General features: G+C 37.0%; 1 protein-coding gene across 1 annotated transcript in view; it reads right to left on the reverse strand.

Annotated features, from left to right (window-relative positions):
• Nucleotides 1-12,469: 12,469 nt before the first annotated feature.
• Nucleotides 12,470-14,288, reverse strand: part of LRRIQ3 (leucine rich repeats and IQ motif containing 3) — a 217,651-nt gene continuing 215,832 nt past the window's right edge. The window contains exon 8 of the mRNA XM_055403712.2: nucleotides 12,470-12,626. Within this exon, the coding sequence (XP_055259687.2) occupies nucleotides 12,470-12,626 (157 nt within the window). The remainder of the gene's footprint in view (nucleotides 12,627-14,288) is intronic.

The following is a 14,288-nucleotide window of genomic DNA, read 5'->3' on the forward strand; positions in this document are numbered from 1 at the left end:
CTTTATTTGTAATAGAAACCTTTACCACAGGCCAGGGTCAGGTAAGCAAGGCTAATATCTACAGATTTCTGACACATAAGTTGACCATTTTCACGAGGCCCAGCTCATCGCCAAGGCCACATACTGTTCTCTGAGGCAAATTACCTCAACAATTAAAGCCCTGTGCTGATGATTTCTTGGAGTTAGCACTCCCTGGCCCTTCAAACAGAAAAAAATCAATGCCTGTAGGATAAGGAGCAGGCTTTCCTCTTTTCCAAAGCACTTTACTTTGTGTATCATGAGGGTAGTGGCATGATCATGGCTGTCATTTTCGCAGGGAGCTTAACTGCAATCTCTATTCTAGCAAGGAGGATGCAACAGGAAAGGAGAGAGGATGCCGGGAAAAGTATCGTTACAATTATGCATGCAGGTAGTATGTAAGGAACTCTTTCCAAAGCTATGATAAAGTACTTCATTCTTTATTTAAACTCCCATAATCACTCTTCTTCTTTATCTAAAGAACCACATTTTTAGAAGAAGCAAAATTCTAAAAAAAATTCGGCTTTCAAGTTCGTTTTTTCCCCTCTAAATGTGGGAAAGAAGGGAGAGTAGGAAGTTTCTGAAATGACTAAAAAATGGGGGTTTTAACCTAAAATTTGATTCATCAGCAGAACAATTGAGATAGTTAATTCAAAGAATAAGGTAGAACTGAGTTTACTTCTTGAAATTTTAGTGGCACTTAATGACTTTATCTCAATTTTATTAGTCTATGTATTTATCAACCTGTTTTCCCTACATTGATGAAAAATATTTTACTGAAAACAAAATATATTAAAGGGCAACCATTTGGTCTTGAAACTATTCTAAGGACTATGTAGTATACACAGAAAAGTTTTTTAAAAATCCTATTTTCATTTTTTAGCACTAGGGATACCAAAATAAATACTAGTCAAATACTATGGCCAACCTAGATATCATATTAAAAAGCAGAGATATTACTTTGGCAACAAAAGTCCATCTAGTCAAAGCTATGGTTTTTCCAGAAGTCATGTATGGATATAAGAGTTGGACTATAAAGAAAGCTGAGTGCGAAAGAATTGACACTTTTGAACTGTGGTGTTGGAAAAAACTCTTGAGAGTCCCTTGGACTGCAAGGAGATCAAACCAATCAATCCTAAAATAAATCATTCCTGAATATTTATTGGAAGGACCGATGCTGAAGCTGAAATTCCAATACTTTGGCCACCTGATGCGAAGAACTGACTCATTGAAAAAGACCCTGATGCTGGGAAAGATTGAAGGCAGGAGAAGTGGATGACAGAGGAAGAGATGGTTGGATGGCATCACCCATTCAATGGACATGAGTTTGCACAAGCTCCTGGAGTGGTGGTGGACAGGGAAGCCTGGCATGCTGAAGCCCATGGGGTCACAAAGAGTTGGACATGACTGAGCGACTGTACTAAACTAGTCAAATGAGTGGAACATTATGTAATCAACTTTGCTGTAATGCCATGTGATAAATGTTATAATGAGGCATATAGAAGTACAGTGGGAAAGCTCTTGTAGAGAATACCTCTCAATTCTAAAAGATCAATCAGAAATTCTCTAAGTAGACAAGAATATAAGGCAACTTCAGACAAAGGAATTTGAAATTTGTGACTCCTTTGATGGCAGGAGAGGGCTGGAAAGATAGGGGTTATCAAGATCACTAAGTTTTTTTTTTTTTTTTTCTGCTAAATGAAAAGGTTTTTGACTTCATCCTCCATGAATCCTATAAGTGGAAGACATAACCAAAGAGTGGATTTGCATTTTAGAAAAATATTCAAGGTAGATTTGAGGAAAGAAATAGAATTATATAGTGCCATTGGAGAAACAGAGATGAAGAATTTTGAGAGCAGATGCAAATGCATGGATGAGATTTGATTATATAAGGTAGGAAGTAAAGAGGGATGTTTGGGATTACCCACAGGATAGGTTATAAAAGGAAAGGAGGTGATTTTAGTTCATAGCATGTCGAGTTTGAGTTCAGTGGAGGACATCCAAGTAAACATACACAGTGGATAGTTAGAAATACATTTGGAACCCAGGAAAGATGTTTCTAGGACCTGTAAGATAAAAAGTTATCCTGTAAAGCATGGCCCTGTATCCTGTCAATCAGGATATAGACTGAGGGAAAAAACTGTAGATGGAATCATGAGTAGCACTAACATTTAAGTAAAAAACAAGAGGAGCACAAAAAAAGGTCAGAAGAGTAAGAAAGAATATGAAGACCAGCACATGGTGTCATGGAAGTTGAGGTGGAAAAAGACGCAGCAAAGAGGAAGAAAGAGATCAACATTATCCGATGCTTCCACAAACTCCAGAAAAATAAGAACTAAAAAATGTTGATTTCATTTAGCCATAGAAGATCACTAGTGATATTTTTAAAGGTGTTTTCACTAGTGTGTCATAGAAGGTAATGGAAATCTGATTTTACAGAATTGATATGTGTATTTCAGTATACACATTTATAATAAAAATAAATATATAAAAGCAGTTTTTCTGCTCTTTTTTTTTTGGATGTAGGCTTTAAGAAAAGTCTTTTCACTTAGTTATTGAAGTGAACACTGACTAAATCACAGCTGAGAAAAACATCAATGAATGATCACTGAGGACCACCTATAGTGTACAGGACTTTGCTAGAGACAGCTGGGAACAAAAAAAAAATGATGACACACATTCCTGACCCCAAGGATTTTATACCCTAACTAGAGACATTAAACGAAAAGACAAATGACCATAGTACAAGGAAAGATGAGTGTCGCAGGATTGCAGCCTCAAAATACCATGACTTACTTTCAATATATGCCTTCTCATTATCAGCCTCTGATTCATTCCCCTCCAATTTCCCTAAAAGCTGAAAAGTTACAGCACTGAAATTGATTAAAAATAATAATTTATTAATATAAATTAATACAATGATTAATAACATTATTATAGCACTTCTCTCAGCCCTGGCACTGTTCTGGGTGCATTGTATTCACTACATTTAAAATCTTCATGATTTTATAATAATTATAGATTATATTATATAATAAATTATATGTTTATAATTATAAAGATTATATAAGATTATATATTATATAAGAAATGTAAAGATTATATGATATAATATATATTATATATATTATAAAAGATTATAATATATAATAAATTATATGTTATTATAATCTTTGACAAATGATTAAGGCACAAAACCTACTATTCCAGTTTCAGAAAAGAAATCATTTACACTTGAGACAAACTAAGTGTATTAGATTCTTATTCTTGCATGCAACTGAGACTGTTGCTAGTGAAACAATAAAGGTACTCACTGGAAGGATATCAGGTTACTCAAATCAACAGGAGAAATCTGGGGACAAAGCTCACAAAATAGGCTAAAACCAAGGGAGGATAAGTAGCAGGAATCCAGACTGGACAATACCACAGAAATGATCAACTTTTGGATTTCTAATGCTGGAAATTTGATGCTGCCGCTATTGAACTCTTAATGTCATTGTGAATGACTTCTTTTTTTTTTCCACTTTATTTTTAATTGAAGGATAATTGCTTTACAGAATTTTGTTGTTTTCTGTCAAACATTAACAAGAATCAGCCATAGGTACACCCATGTCCCTTCCCTCCTGAAACTCCCTCCCATCTCACTCTCCATCCCACCCCTCTAGGTTGATACAGAGCTCCTGTTTGAGTTCCCTGAGTCATACAGCAAATTTCCTTTGGCCTCTATTTTACACATGATATTATTAAGTTTTCATATTACTCTCTCCATACATCTCATTCTTTCCCTCCACCCCTTCCCCCATGCCCACAGGTCTGTTCTTAACTTCTTAATGGTCTTTGTACTACTCTCTTACGATTAAAAGTGATAGCATGGACATCAAATGGCTGGCAGAAGCTGGGGTGAAAATTATTTGAGCCTTTTGAATTTTGTGTTGGGACATAGATTTGTACTTCAAAAATATGATCTAACTAAAGGATATGCTCCCAAAAAATGTCATTCAGACGGTATAGAGACAAAAACAAACTTGACTAATTCGCAGCTACATCTTTCTTCTGATACTAACACTTCTCAATCCCCCCAAAAGACTCAATTCTAGCATAAATGTTTTTTTATTCAACAAAAAGAAAATGCATCCACTTCCATAAGGGAAATAATTCAAATCTCATTAGTTACTATATCCTACGTTGAGCTCAGGATCACTATGCAATGTCCTTTCCTCTTTAGTTCTATTATGATTACATTAATATTATACATATAAGGACTTGGGAAAATGGAGAGAAAGAAAAAGATATTAATTAAATTATACAAATATGTTCATCACACAACTATGAAAACAGTATGAGTAGAAGTTGTAATCTTTATTTCTATATGTATTTATGAGGCCATAGTTAAAATATAGAACCCCCTCCACTGTGGTAGACAGATCTGTTTTTTCCTTTAAAAGCCTACAAAGTGGGAGAAGTTTCTGCAAATGTAATAAGGATGCTGCGATACAGTTTTTTCAAGGTTAAATACCCACCAAACTGAGAAAAAAATTCTCTAGTCTATCAGTACTTTGCCTCCACTTTGCCAGTGGAGCTGAAAAGACTTCACTCTCTTAAAATAAAGTAGGAAGATAGATTGTACTGCTACCACTTCTGCCTCCTGGTTCAAACTCAGGATCTATAGAAGCATAAAAATGGGATAATTCTTTCCCAGTCTGTGCAAGTACCACTGTTTATGTTAGATTCTGCTGAATGATTCTGTATATTCACCACTTATGATACGTGAATTATAATAAACATTGGTGAGAGGGAGGATATGCTTGGATGTGTTGGGTAGTGCTGATAGTAGCTCATATTAGACCTAGTTACCACAGGGATATGTATGTGGTCAAAGACAAGAAGAGCTCAGCTAACAATCATGTGTGACCCAGAAGGTGGGGTGGAGGGTTTGGGTGGCAAGCATGGAAGAGACACTGATGAAAAGAACACATATACACCTCTCAATCTGAAATGAAACACATCAAAATTTTAACAGTGATTACCTACAGGTTGCATATTTTAAATGCTATTAATTTTATGTTTCACTGTATTTTCTATTTTTAAATCATGATAATGCTTTTATAATTGAAATATGATATTTTAAGTACTATGGTGTTTAAGAAGAAGGAATAGAATACATATAATTGAGAGAATTTCCCATCATGGATCACAGACTTGGGTGAAGGGACTTGCATAATTCAACAAAGCTATGAGCCATGCCATGCAGGGCCACACAAGACAGGGCATAGTGAAGAGTTTTGACAAAACATGGTTCACTGGAGAAGGAAATGACAACACATTCAAGTATTCTTGCCTGGAGAACTCCACCGATAGAATGAAAAGACAAAAAGATATGATACCAGAAGATGAGCCCCCCAGGTTGGGAGGTGTCCAGTACAATACCGGGGAAGAAAGAGAGACTCAGTTTTGTCTGACTCTTTGTGACCCCATGGACTGTAGCCTGCCAGGTTCCACTGTCCATGGAATTCTCTAGGCAAAAGTACTGGAGTGGGCAACAATTCCCTTCTTCAGGGTATTTTCCCAACCCAGGGATTGAATCAGCATTGTAGGGAGATTCTTTACTGTCTGAGGCACAAGTGAAGCCACTGGGGAAAAGTGGAGGGCAGTTACTAAAAGCTCAAACGATGCTTAGTTGTGGATGTGTCTTGTGGTGAAAAAAAAGTCCAATGATATACAGAAGAATATTGCAGAGGGACCTGGAATGTTAGGTCCATGAAGCAAGGCCAATTGGACATGGTCAAACAGGAGACGGCAAGAGTGAACATCAACATCTTAGGAATCAGTGAATGAAAATGGACAGGAATAAGCACATTTAATTCAGATGACCATTCTATCTGCTACCATGGGCAAGAATCCCTTAGAAGAAATGGAGTAGCCCTCATGGTCAATAAGAGTTCAAAATGTAGTACTTGGGTGCAACCTCAAAACAACAGAATGATCTCTTTACATTTTTCAAGAAAAACCTTTCAAAATCAGAGTAATCCAAGTCTGTGCCCCAAACACTAATGCCAAAGACGCTAAGACTGACTGGTTCTATGAAGACCTAAAACACCTTCTAGAACTAACACCAAAAAAAGATTCTCCTTTTCCTTATAGGGTTCTGGAATACAAAAGTAGTAAGTCAAGAGATACCCAGAATAACGGCAAGTTGGCCTTGGAGTACAGAATGAAGCAGGGCAAAGGTTAACAGAGTATTTCTACAGAATATGCTTGTCATAGGAAACATCTTTTTCCAACAACGCAAGAGATGACCTCTACACATGGATATTACCAGATGATCACTTCCCAAATCAGGTTGATTATGTTCTTGGCATTCAAAGATGAGAAAGCTCTACACAGTCAGCAAAAACAAGACCCGGAGCTGACTGTTGCTCAGATCATGAACTCATTATTGCAAAATCTGGGCTTAAGCTGAAGAAAGTAGGAAAAACCTCTAGGCCATTCAGGTATGACCAAAATCAAACCCCTTATGATTATACAGTGGAGGTGATAAATAGATTCAAGGGATTAATCTGGTAGACAGATTGCCTGAAGAACTATGAATGGAGGTTCTTCACATTGTACAAGAGCCAGTGACCAAAACCATCCATAAGAAAAAGAAATGCAAGTCTTTACATATAGTTGAGAAAAGAAAAAAGCAAAATGCAAGGGAAAAAGGGAAGGACATACCCACCTGAATGCAGAGTTACAGAGAAGAGCAAGAAGAGAAAAGAAAATCTTCTTAAATGAACAATGCAAAGAAATAAAGAAAAACAATAGAATGTGAAAATTTAGAGATCTCTTGAAGAAAACAACATATCAAGGGAACATTTCATGCAAGAAAGGGCACAATGAAGGACAGAAATGGTAAGGACCTAAGAGAAGCAGAAGAGATTATGGAGAGGTGGCAAAAATACATAGAACTATAAGAAATGTTATAATGACCCAGATAACCACAATGGTGTGGTCACTCACCTAGAGCCAGACATCCTGGAGTGTGAAGTCAAGTGAACATTAGGAAGCATCGCAATGAACAAAGCTACACTAGGTGATTGAATTCCAGCTGAGCTATTTAAAATTCTACAAGATGATGCTGTCAAAGTGCTGCACTCAATATATCAGCAAATTTGGAAAGCTCAGCAATGGCCACAGGACTGGAAACAGTCAGTTTTCACCCCAAGACTGGAAAAGTTCAGATTTAATCCCAGGACTGGAAAAGTTCAGTGTTCATCCCAATCCCAAAGAAGGGCAATGCCAAAGAATATTGAAACTATTTTAAAATTGTGCTCATTTCACATGACAACAAAGTTATACTCAAAATCCTTCAAGCTAGGCTTCAGTTGTACATGAACCAAAAATTTCCAGATGCACAAGCTGAGTATTGAAAAGGCAAAGGAACCAGAGATCAAATTGCCAACACTGGCTGGATCATGGAGAAACCAAGGGAGTTCCAGAAAAACGTCTTCTGCTTCATTGATTACTCTAAAGCCTTTGACTGTGTGCATCACAACAAACTATGGAAAATTCTTCAAAAGATAGGGGTACCAGACTACCTTACTGGTCTCCTGAGAAACTTGTTTGCACATCAAGAAGCAACATTTAAAACCAGACAGGGAACAATGGACTGGTTCTAAATTGGGAAATGAATACAACAATTGTCACCCTGCTTATTTAACTTATATGCAGAGTACATCATGTGAAATGCAGGGCTGGATGAATCACAAGTTGGAAACAAGACTGCCACGAGAAATAACAACATCCTCAGATATGCAGATGATAGCACTCTAATCTAATGGCAGAAAGCAAAGAGGAACTAAGAGTCTCTTGATCAGAGTGAAAGAGGTGAGTGAAAAAAGCTAGCTTAAAACTCAATATCCAAACATCTAAGATCAAGGCATCTGGTCCCATCACTTCATGGCAAAGAGAAGGGGATAAAGTGGGAACAGTGACAGATTTTATTTCTTGGGCTCCAAATTAATGCAGATGGTAAATGCAGCCATGAAATTTAAACACCCTTACTCTTTGGAAGGAAAGCTATGGCATATGTAGACAGTGTATTAAAAATCAGAGACATCACTTTGCTGAAAAAGGTCCGTATAGTCAAAGGTACAGTTTTCCAGTAGTCTTATACAGATGTGAGAGTTGGTCCATAAAGAAAGTTGAGCACCTAGGAATTGATGCTTTTGATTTGTGGTGCTGGAGAAGACTCTTGAGAATCAGAGTCTTGGACTGCAAGGAGATCAAACCAGTGAATCTTAAAAGAAATTAGCCCCTGAATATTCATTGGAAGAATGTTGCTAAAGCTCCAATACTTTGACCACTGATGTGAAGAGTCAGCTCATTTAAAAGACCCTGATGCTGCAAAAGATTGAAGGCAAAAAGAGAAGGCAGTAGCAGAGGATGTGATGGTTGGATAGCATTACTGACAATGGACATGAATTTGAGCAAACTCTGGGAGATAGTGGAGGACAGAGGAGCCTGGATTGTAGTCCATGGGATCTCAAAGAATTGGACAAAATTTAGTACCTGAACAGCAACAATTGAAAGAATTAGTCAAATTTTCATAGACCACAATGTTGGGATATTTCTTGAGAAATTATTCTGGTAGTGTTTGCAACATGGAGCATTGTAGCTGGGAGGGAGAAATATTGAAATCAAAGGAGGAAAGCAGAAAATCATGGCATTTTCAAGAAGCAGTGGTATTCAGCATGATTGGAACATAAGCAACCAAGAATAGTATTAGAAGGTAAATACAAAAAACAAATCAGGGAATTTGGTAGCACTTCTAAAGAGAGAATTCTAGCAGAGGTCAAATATTGTTCTTTAAGATTTTTTTTATTGTGTCCACTACCCTTATGGCAGAAAGTGAAGAGGAACTCAAAAGCCTCTTGATGAAAGTGAAAGAGGAGAGTAAAAAAGTTGGCTTGAAGCTCAACATTCAGAAAACAAAGATCATGGCATCTGGTCCCATCACTTCATGGGAAATACATGGGGAAACAGTGGAAACAGTGTCAGACTTTATTTCTGGGGGCTCCAAAATTACTGCGGATGCTGATTGCAGCCATGAAATTAAAAGACACTTCCTCCTTGGAAGGAAAGTTATGACCAACCTAGATAGCATATTAAAAAGCAGAGACATTACTTTGCCAAAAAAGGTCCGTCTAGTCAAGGCTATGGTTTTTCCTGTGGTCATGTATGGATGTGAGAGTTGGACTGTGAAGAAAGCTGATCACTAAAGAACTGATGCTTTTGAACTGTGGTGTTGGAGAAGACTCTTGAGAGTCCCTTGGACTGCAAGGAGATCCAACCAGTCCATTCTAAAGGAGATCAGTCCTGGTTGTTCATTGGAAGGACTGATGCTAAAGCTGAAGCTCCAATACTTTGGCCACCTCATGTGAAGAGTTGACTCACTGGAAAAGACTCTGATGCTGGGAGGGATTGGGGGCAGGAGGAGAAGGGGATGACAGAGAATGAGATGGCTGGATGGCATCACCAACTCGATGGAGGTGGGTTTGAGTGAACTCCAGGAGTTGGTGATGGACAGCGAGGCCTGGCGTGCTGTAATTCATGGGGTCGCAAAGAGTCAGACATGACTGAGCGACTGAACTGAACTGAACGGAACTGATGCATACCCATACATGGGATCTGTATCTGTAAATAGGTAGATACATAAAAACATCCTGGTTAAGTCTAGAATTTACATTGAAGGCAAGAGTTATTCTATGGAATAATGCAACAGAATCTAAGAAGCTTTAAAAAACGAAGTGGGTAGAAGAATGAAGTGGGGAAAAGTTATATATATATATTAACATTTGCATATGTAATATGCAATATTACTGTTTGAGAAAAACTTTATGTTGATTTTCTGAAAGTACTGAGGTTCAAAGGCAGGGGAGGGGTCTAACACTGGTAACACAAACACTAGTAACACCAGTAACACATGGCTTTCAGTAATTATTTGTGATGGATAAGAAACAGGTGTTTGTTATGAATGCATTATTTTTAGATGAGAAAGCCTCAAATATTTCACAAACACACACACAGTCTCCTTTGTATGCTCTAGTTTGAGTAATTTCTAATTTCTCTTGAAATTAGTAAATTAGTAATTTCTCTTGAAATTAGTAAATTAGTAAACTGTTCAAGTTTACTAATTCTTTTTTCTGCTCTGATCATTCTGCTATTAAGCCCTTCCAGTATACTCTCGATTTATTATATAGTTTTTAAAAATTACTTGTTTATTTATTTATGTAGGCTATGTCTTAGTTGCAGTGAGCAGGGTCTACTCTATAACTGCATTGCAAGGGCTTCTCGATGCAGGGTCATCTGCTTATATCTTTCCTTTTCTCCTTTCCTTTCACTTCTCTTCTTTTCACAGCTATGTGTAAGGCCTCCTCAGACAGCCATTTTGCTTTTTTGCATTTCTTTTCCATGGGGATGGTCTTGGTCTCTGTCTCCTGTACAATGTCATGAACCTCTGTCCATAGTTCATCAGGCACTCTATCTATCAGATCTAGTCCCTTAAATCTATTTCTCACTTCCACTGTATAATCATAAGGGATTTGATTTAGGTCATATCTGAATGATCTAGTCGTTTCCCCTACTTTCTTCAATTTAAGCCTGAATTTGCAATAAAGAGTTCATGATCTGAGCCACAGTCAGTTCCTGGTCTTGTTTTTGCTAACTGTATACAGCTTCTCCATCTTTGGCTGCAAAGAATATAATCAATCTGATTTTGGTGTTGACCATCTGGTGATGTCACAGTTGAGTGAAAATCAAGGAAGGTATTGATTACTTGTGTGATAAATGTTATGAAAGGTCTGTAGTATGAAATGGGAGTATTCAGGAAGGGTAACAAATATTCAATAAATATTGAATGAATGAATTATGTTAAAAAATATGATAAAAAATTCTACCATTCCTTGATAAAGTGTCTCATAGCTCTTACTTGCATAGTTGAGAAATCCTCCTATAACTACACAGAAAAGACTCCTGCCTCTACTACTATACACTTACCTTTATTAAGTACTTACTCTGTGAAATGCACTATGTTGCTTTTTATGTTTTTCTCATTCAAGTCTTATTATAAGGCTATGTGACATGGACTATTATTTTTAATTAAGTCCCCAGAAGATATGTATTGTTCTAAATACAGAACAGAAAAATGGGGTAACAGAGAGATTATCTAATTTGTTATGGAACTCTACATCTGTCATACTTTTACCCCTTCACAGTTTCCCCCTTTGTTCTTTTTGAAAGATAATTAAAAATACCAATATGACTTGCTCATTAGCTATCTGCAAATTAACCAGAAAACAGAGAGCTGGTGCAATGGATTTAGATAGACAGTTACGATTTTACAGAAAATTAGGGAAATGCTACTAGGATTTTTTAGCAGTCCAACAAAGAACACAATTAATAACTGCTATTGTAAAATACTTAATTTTTGGAACTTTGGCACAGATTAATAAAATTAGAGAATTTTTAAAAAGAAACACAAAACCCTGCATATATAACTGATGAGCAGTAAAGAGAAATTTTGAATGTTATTAGCTCTACTGCATAAAGTGAACAATGTCATAATAATAGTGAGACATTTACTTTTCTAGGCTGAAAATACTATTGAAAATCATCTAAAATTTAACAAAGACTTTTCATGTATTTTTATATTGTTCTTTACATTTTAAATTCTATACCATATATTACATAGACTTCAAATGATTATATACCATTTCTGGGTACTTTATAATCACAGTTACTTAATTATGTGTCCTTTCTCTAACTCTCTCCTCTGCTCCCTATATAAGTGAAGGGTAACACAACAAAAGTAAATATAGAAAATCTTACAGTCTTCTAGGAAGTTATTACAAATATTTAATTTTCCTTTTCAATTTATATTTTCTAAATTCTTAGAAGAACACAAGTCACCGATATAATGGTGAACCTTTTATTTTGAAAAAAGAAATTGTTTTAATAAAATAAACATGAAATATAATTAAATATACGAAAACAGGCTATGAAACTGATCAAAGAACACAGTGTCTTAATAAAAGTCAACAGCTGGGACCAAAAAAACTATTCAAAGTTTGCCATAGAAGCTGTAAATAGATTACAAATTGCTGAACTCATGATATGAAACAATAAAATTAACGGCTTTGCAATAATTCCTGCAATAAATTAAGCCAGCTTTCATTGTTCCCTGGATATCTGGATATATAAGGAATCTTTGGGTGTGCCAAGCCAATCTGATTTAAGTTAAATTATGATCGAGAAGAGATACATTTTAATTATTCTTTATATTTTAGAAGATATATATACAAATCAATCTTGTGACATAGAGTACTCCTTCTTTCACAGTATTATTTCAAAGTCCTTTAACTAAATAATGGCCATAATTCAAAATGACCACAGAATGTGATCTGGCTTCAGCTCACTTTGTCATTCCATCAGGAACCTTAGTGACTAAATTCTTTTTCACAATTGCGGCTTTTGTTCTAGCATCTTGAAGTCTTTCACAAGCTTTCTCAAAGGCAATCATATCATTAACAAACTTTTCTTCACAGTGTCTTTTACGGATTTCTTGAGCCCTAAGAACAAAGAAAGGTAACACAATGAGATACTTTTAAACAGCTAAAACCATAACAATCAATCAAACTGTAACTATAATTAGATGTCTTCAAAATAGATACATACAAATGGGAGAAAGATAAAGCTCCACTTACTGCATAAAATTTTATTATATGATTAAATAATATTCATCTTTGGCTAATATTTCGAAGTTTTCTGTTAGCTGTAACTGAGAATTCTTAAAAACACTGGCTTAGATTCCCAAAGTGGCATCTAAACCAGACTCTGCCATGATTTGCAGAACTTTTACTTCAGTTCAGTAGCTCAGTCGTGTCTGACTCTTTCTGACCCCATGAATCACAGCACACCAGGCCTCCCTGTCCATCACCAACTCCTGGAGTTCACTCAAACTCACATCCATTGAGACGGTGATGCCATCCAGCCATCTCATTCTCTGTCGTCCCCTTCTCCTCCTGCCCCCAATCCCTCCCAGCATCAGAGTCTTTTCCAGTGAATCAACTCTTCGCATGAGGTGCCAAAGTATTGGATTTTCACCTTTAGCATCAGTCCTTCCAGTGAACACCCAGGACTGATCTCCTTTAGAATGGACTGGTTGGATCTCCTTGCAGTCCAAGGGACTCTCAAGAGTCTTCTCCAACACCACAGTTCAAAAGCATCAATTCTTTGGTGATCAGCTTTCTTCACAGTCCAACTCTCACATCCCTACATGACCACTGGAAAAACCATAGCCTTGACTAGACGAACTTTTACTTAAGTCTCACTAAATTCAAGCTCTATCTAGGACTCTATCTGTGGACACTACTCCACAAATTCACATGTTGAAATACTAACCCAAAGTACCTTAGAATGTGACTGTTATTTGGAGAAAGGTCTTTTAGAGGTGGCCTTATAACAGCTTCCCTGGTGGCTCAGAGGTTAAAGCATCTGCCTGCAATTCAGGAGACCTGGATTCGATCCCTGGGTCAGGAAGATCCCCTGGAGAAGGAAATGGCAACCCACTCCAGTATTCTTGCCTGGAGAATCCCATGGACAGAGCAGCCTGGTGGGCTTCAGTCCACGGGGTCGCAAAGGGTCGGACATGACTGAGCGACTTCACTATTCACTATAAGAATATGAGGGGACATCAATGATACACACACATAAAACAAAGGTTATGTGAGGACACAGTGAGAAGGTAGCCATCTTCAAACCAAGGAGAAAGGCCTCAGGGGAAGCCAAACCTAAAAACATCTTCATCTTGGACTTCTAATCTCCAGGACTTGAGAAAACAAATTTCTGTTGCTTAAATAACCTAATATGTGGTATTTTGCTATGGTATCCCTAGCAGACCAATAAAGACTCTTACTATCTTAGAGAAATGTGAACCAGATTACTCAGGCAAACCTGAGAAATGCCATAGGTCTTAGAAGAATTATTTCATTAATCCTCATTCATTCAAGAGTTATATAGTATAATGTTTGAAACATAAATAAGGTAAAATTACGAGACACTTATAGAAGGTAAAGAGAAATAAAGGTTCAGTTCAGTTCAGTTCAGTCGCTCAGTCGTGTCCGACTCTCCGCGACCCCATGAATCACAGCACGCCAGGCCTCCCTGTCCATCACCAACTCCCGGAGTACACTCAAACTCATGTCCACAGAGTCGGTGATGCCATCCAGCCA

The sequence above is a fragment of the Moschus berezovskii genome, chromosome 4 (genome assembly GCF_049115385.1).
Source record: "Moschus berezovskii isolate FMDL1 chromosome 4, NW_MosBer_1.0, whole genome shotgun sequence".
NCBI lineage: Eukaryota > Metazoa > Chordata > Mammalia > Artiodactyla > Moschidae > Moschus > Moschus berezovskii.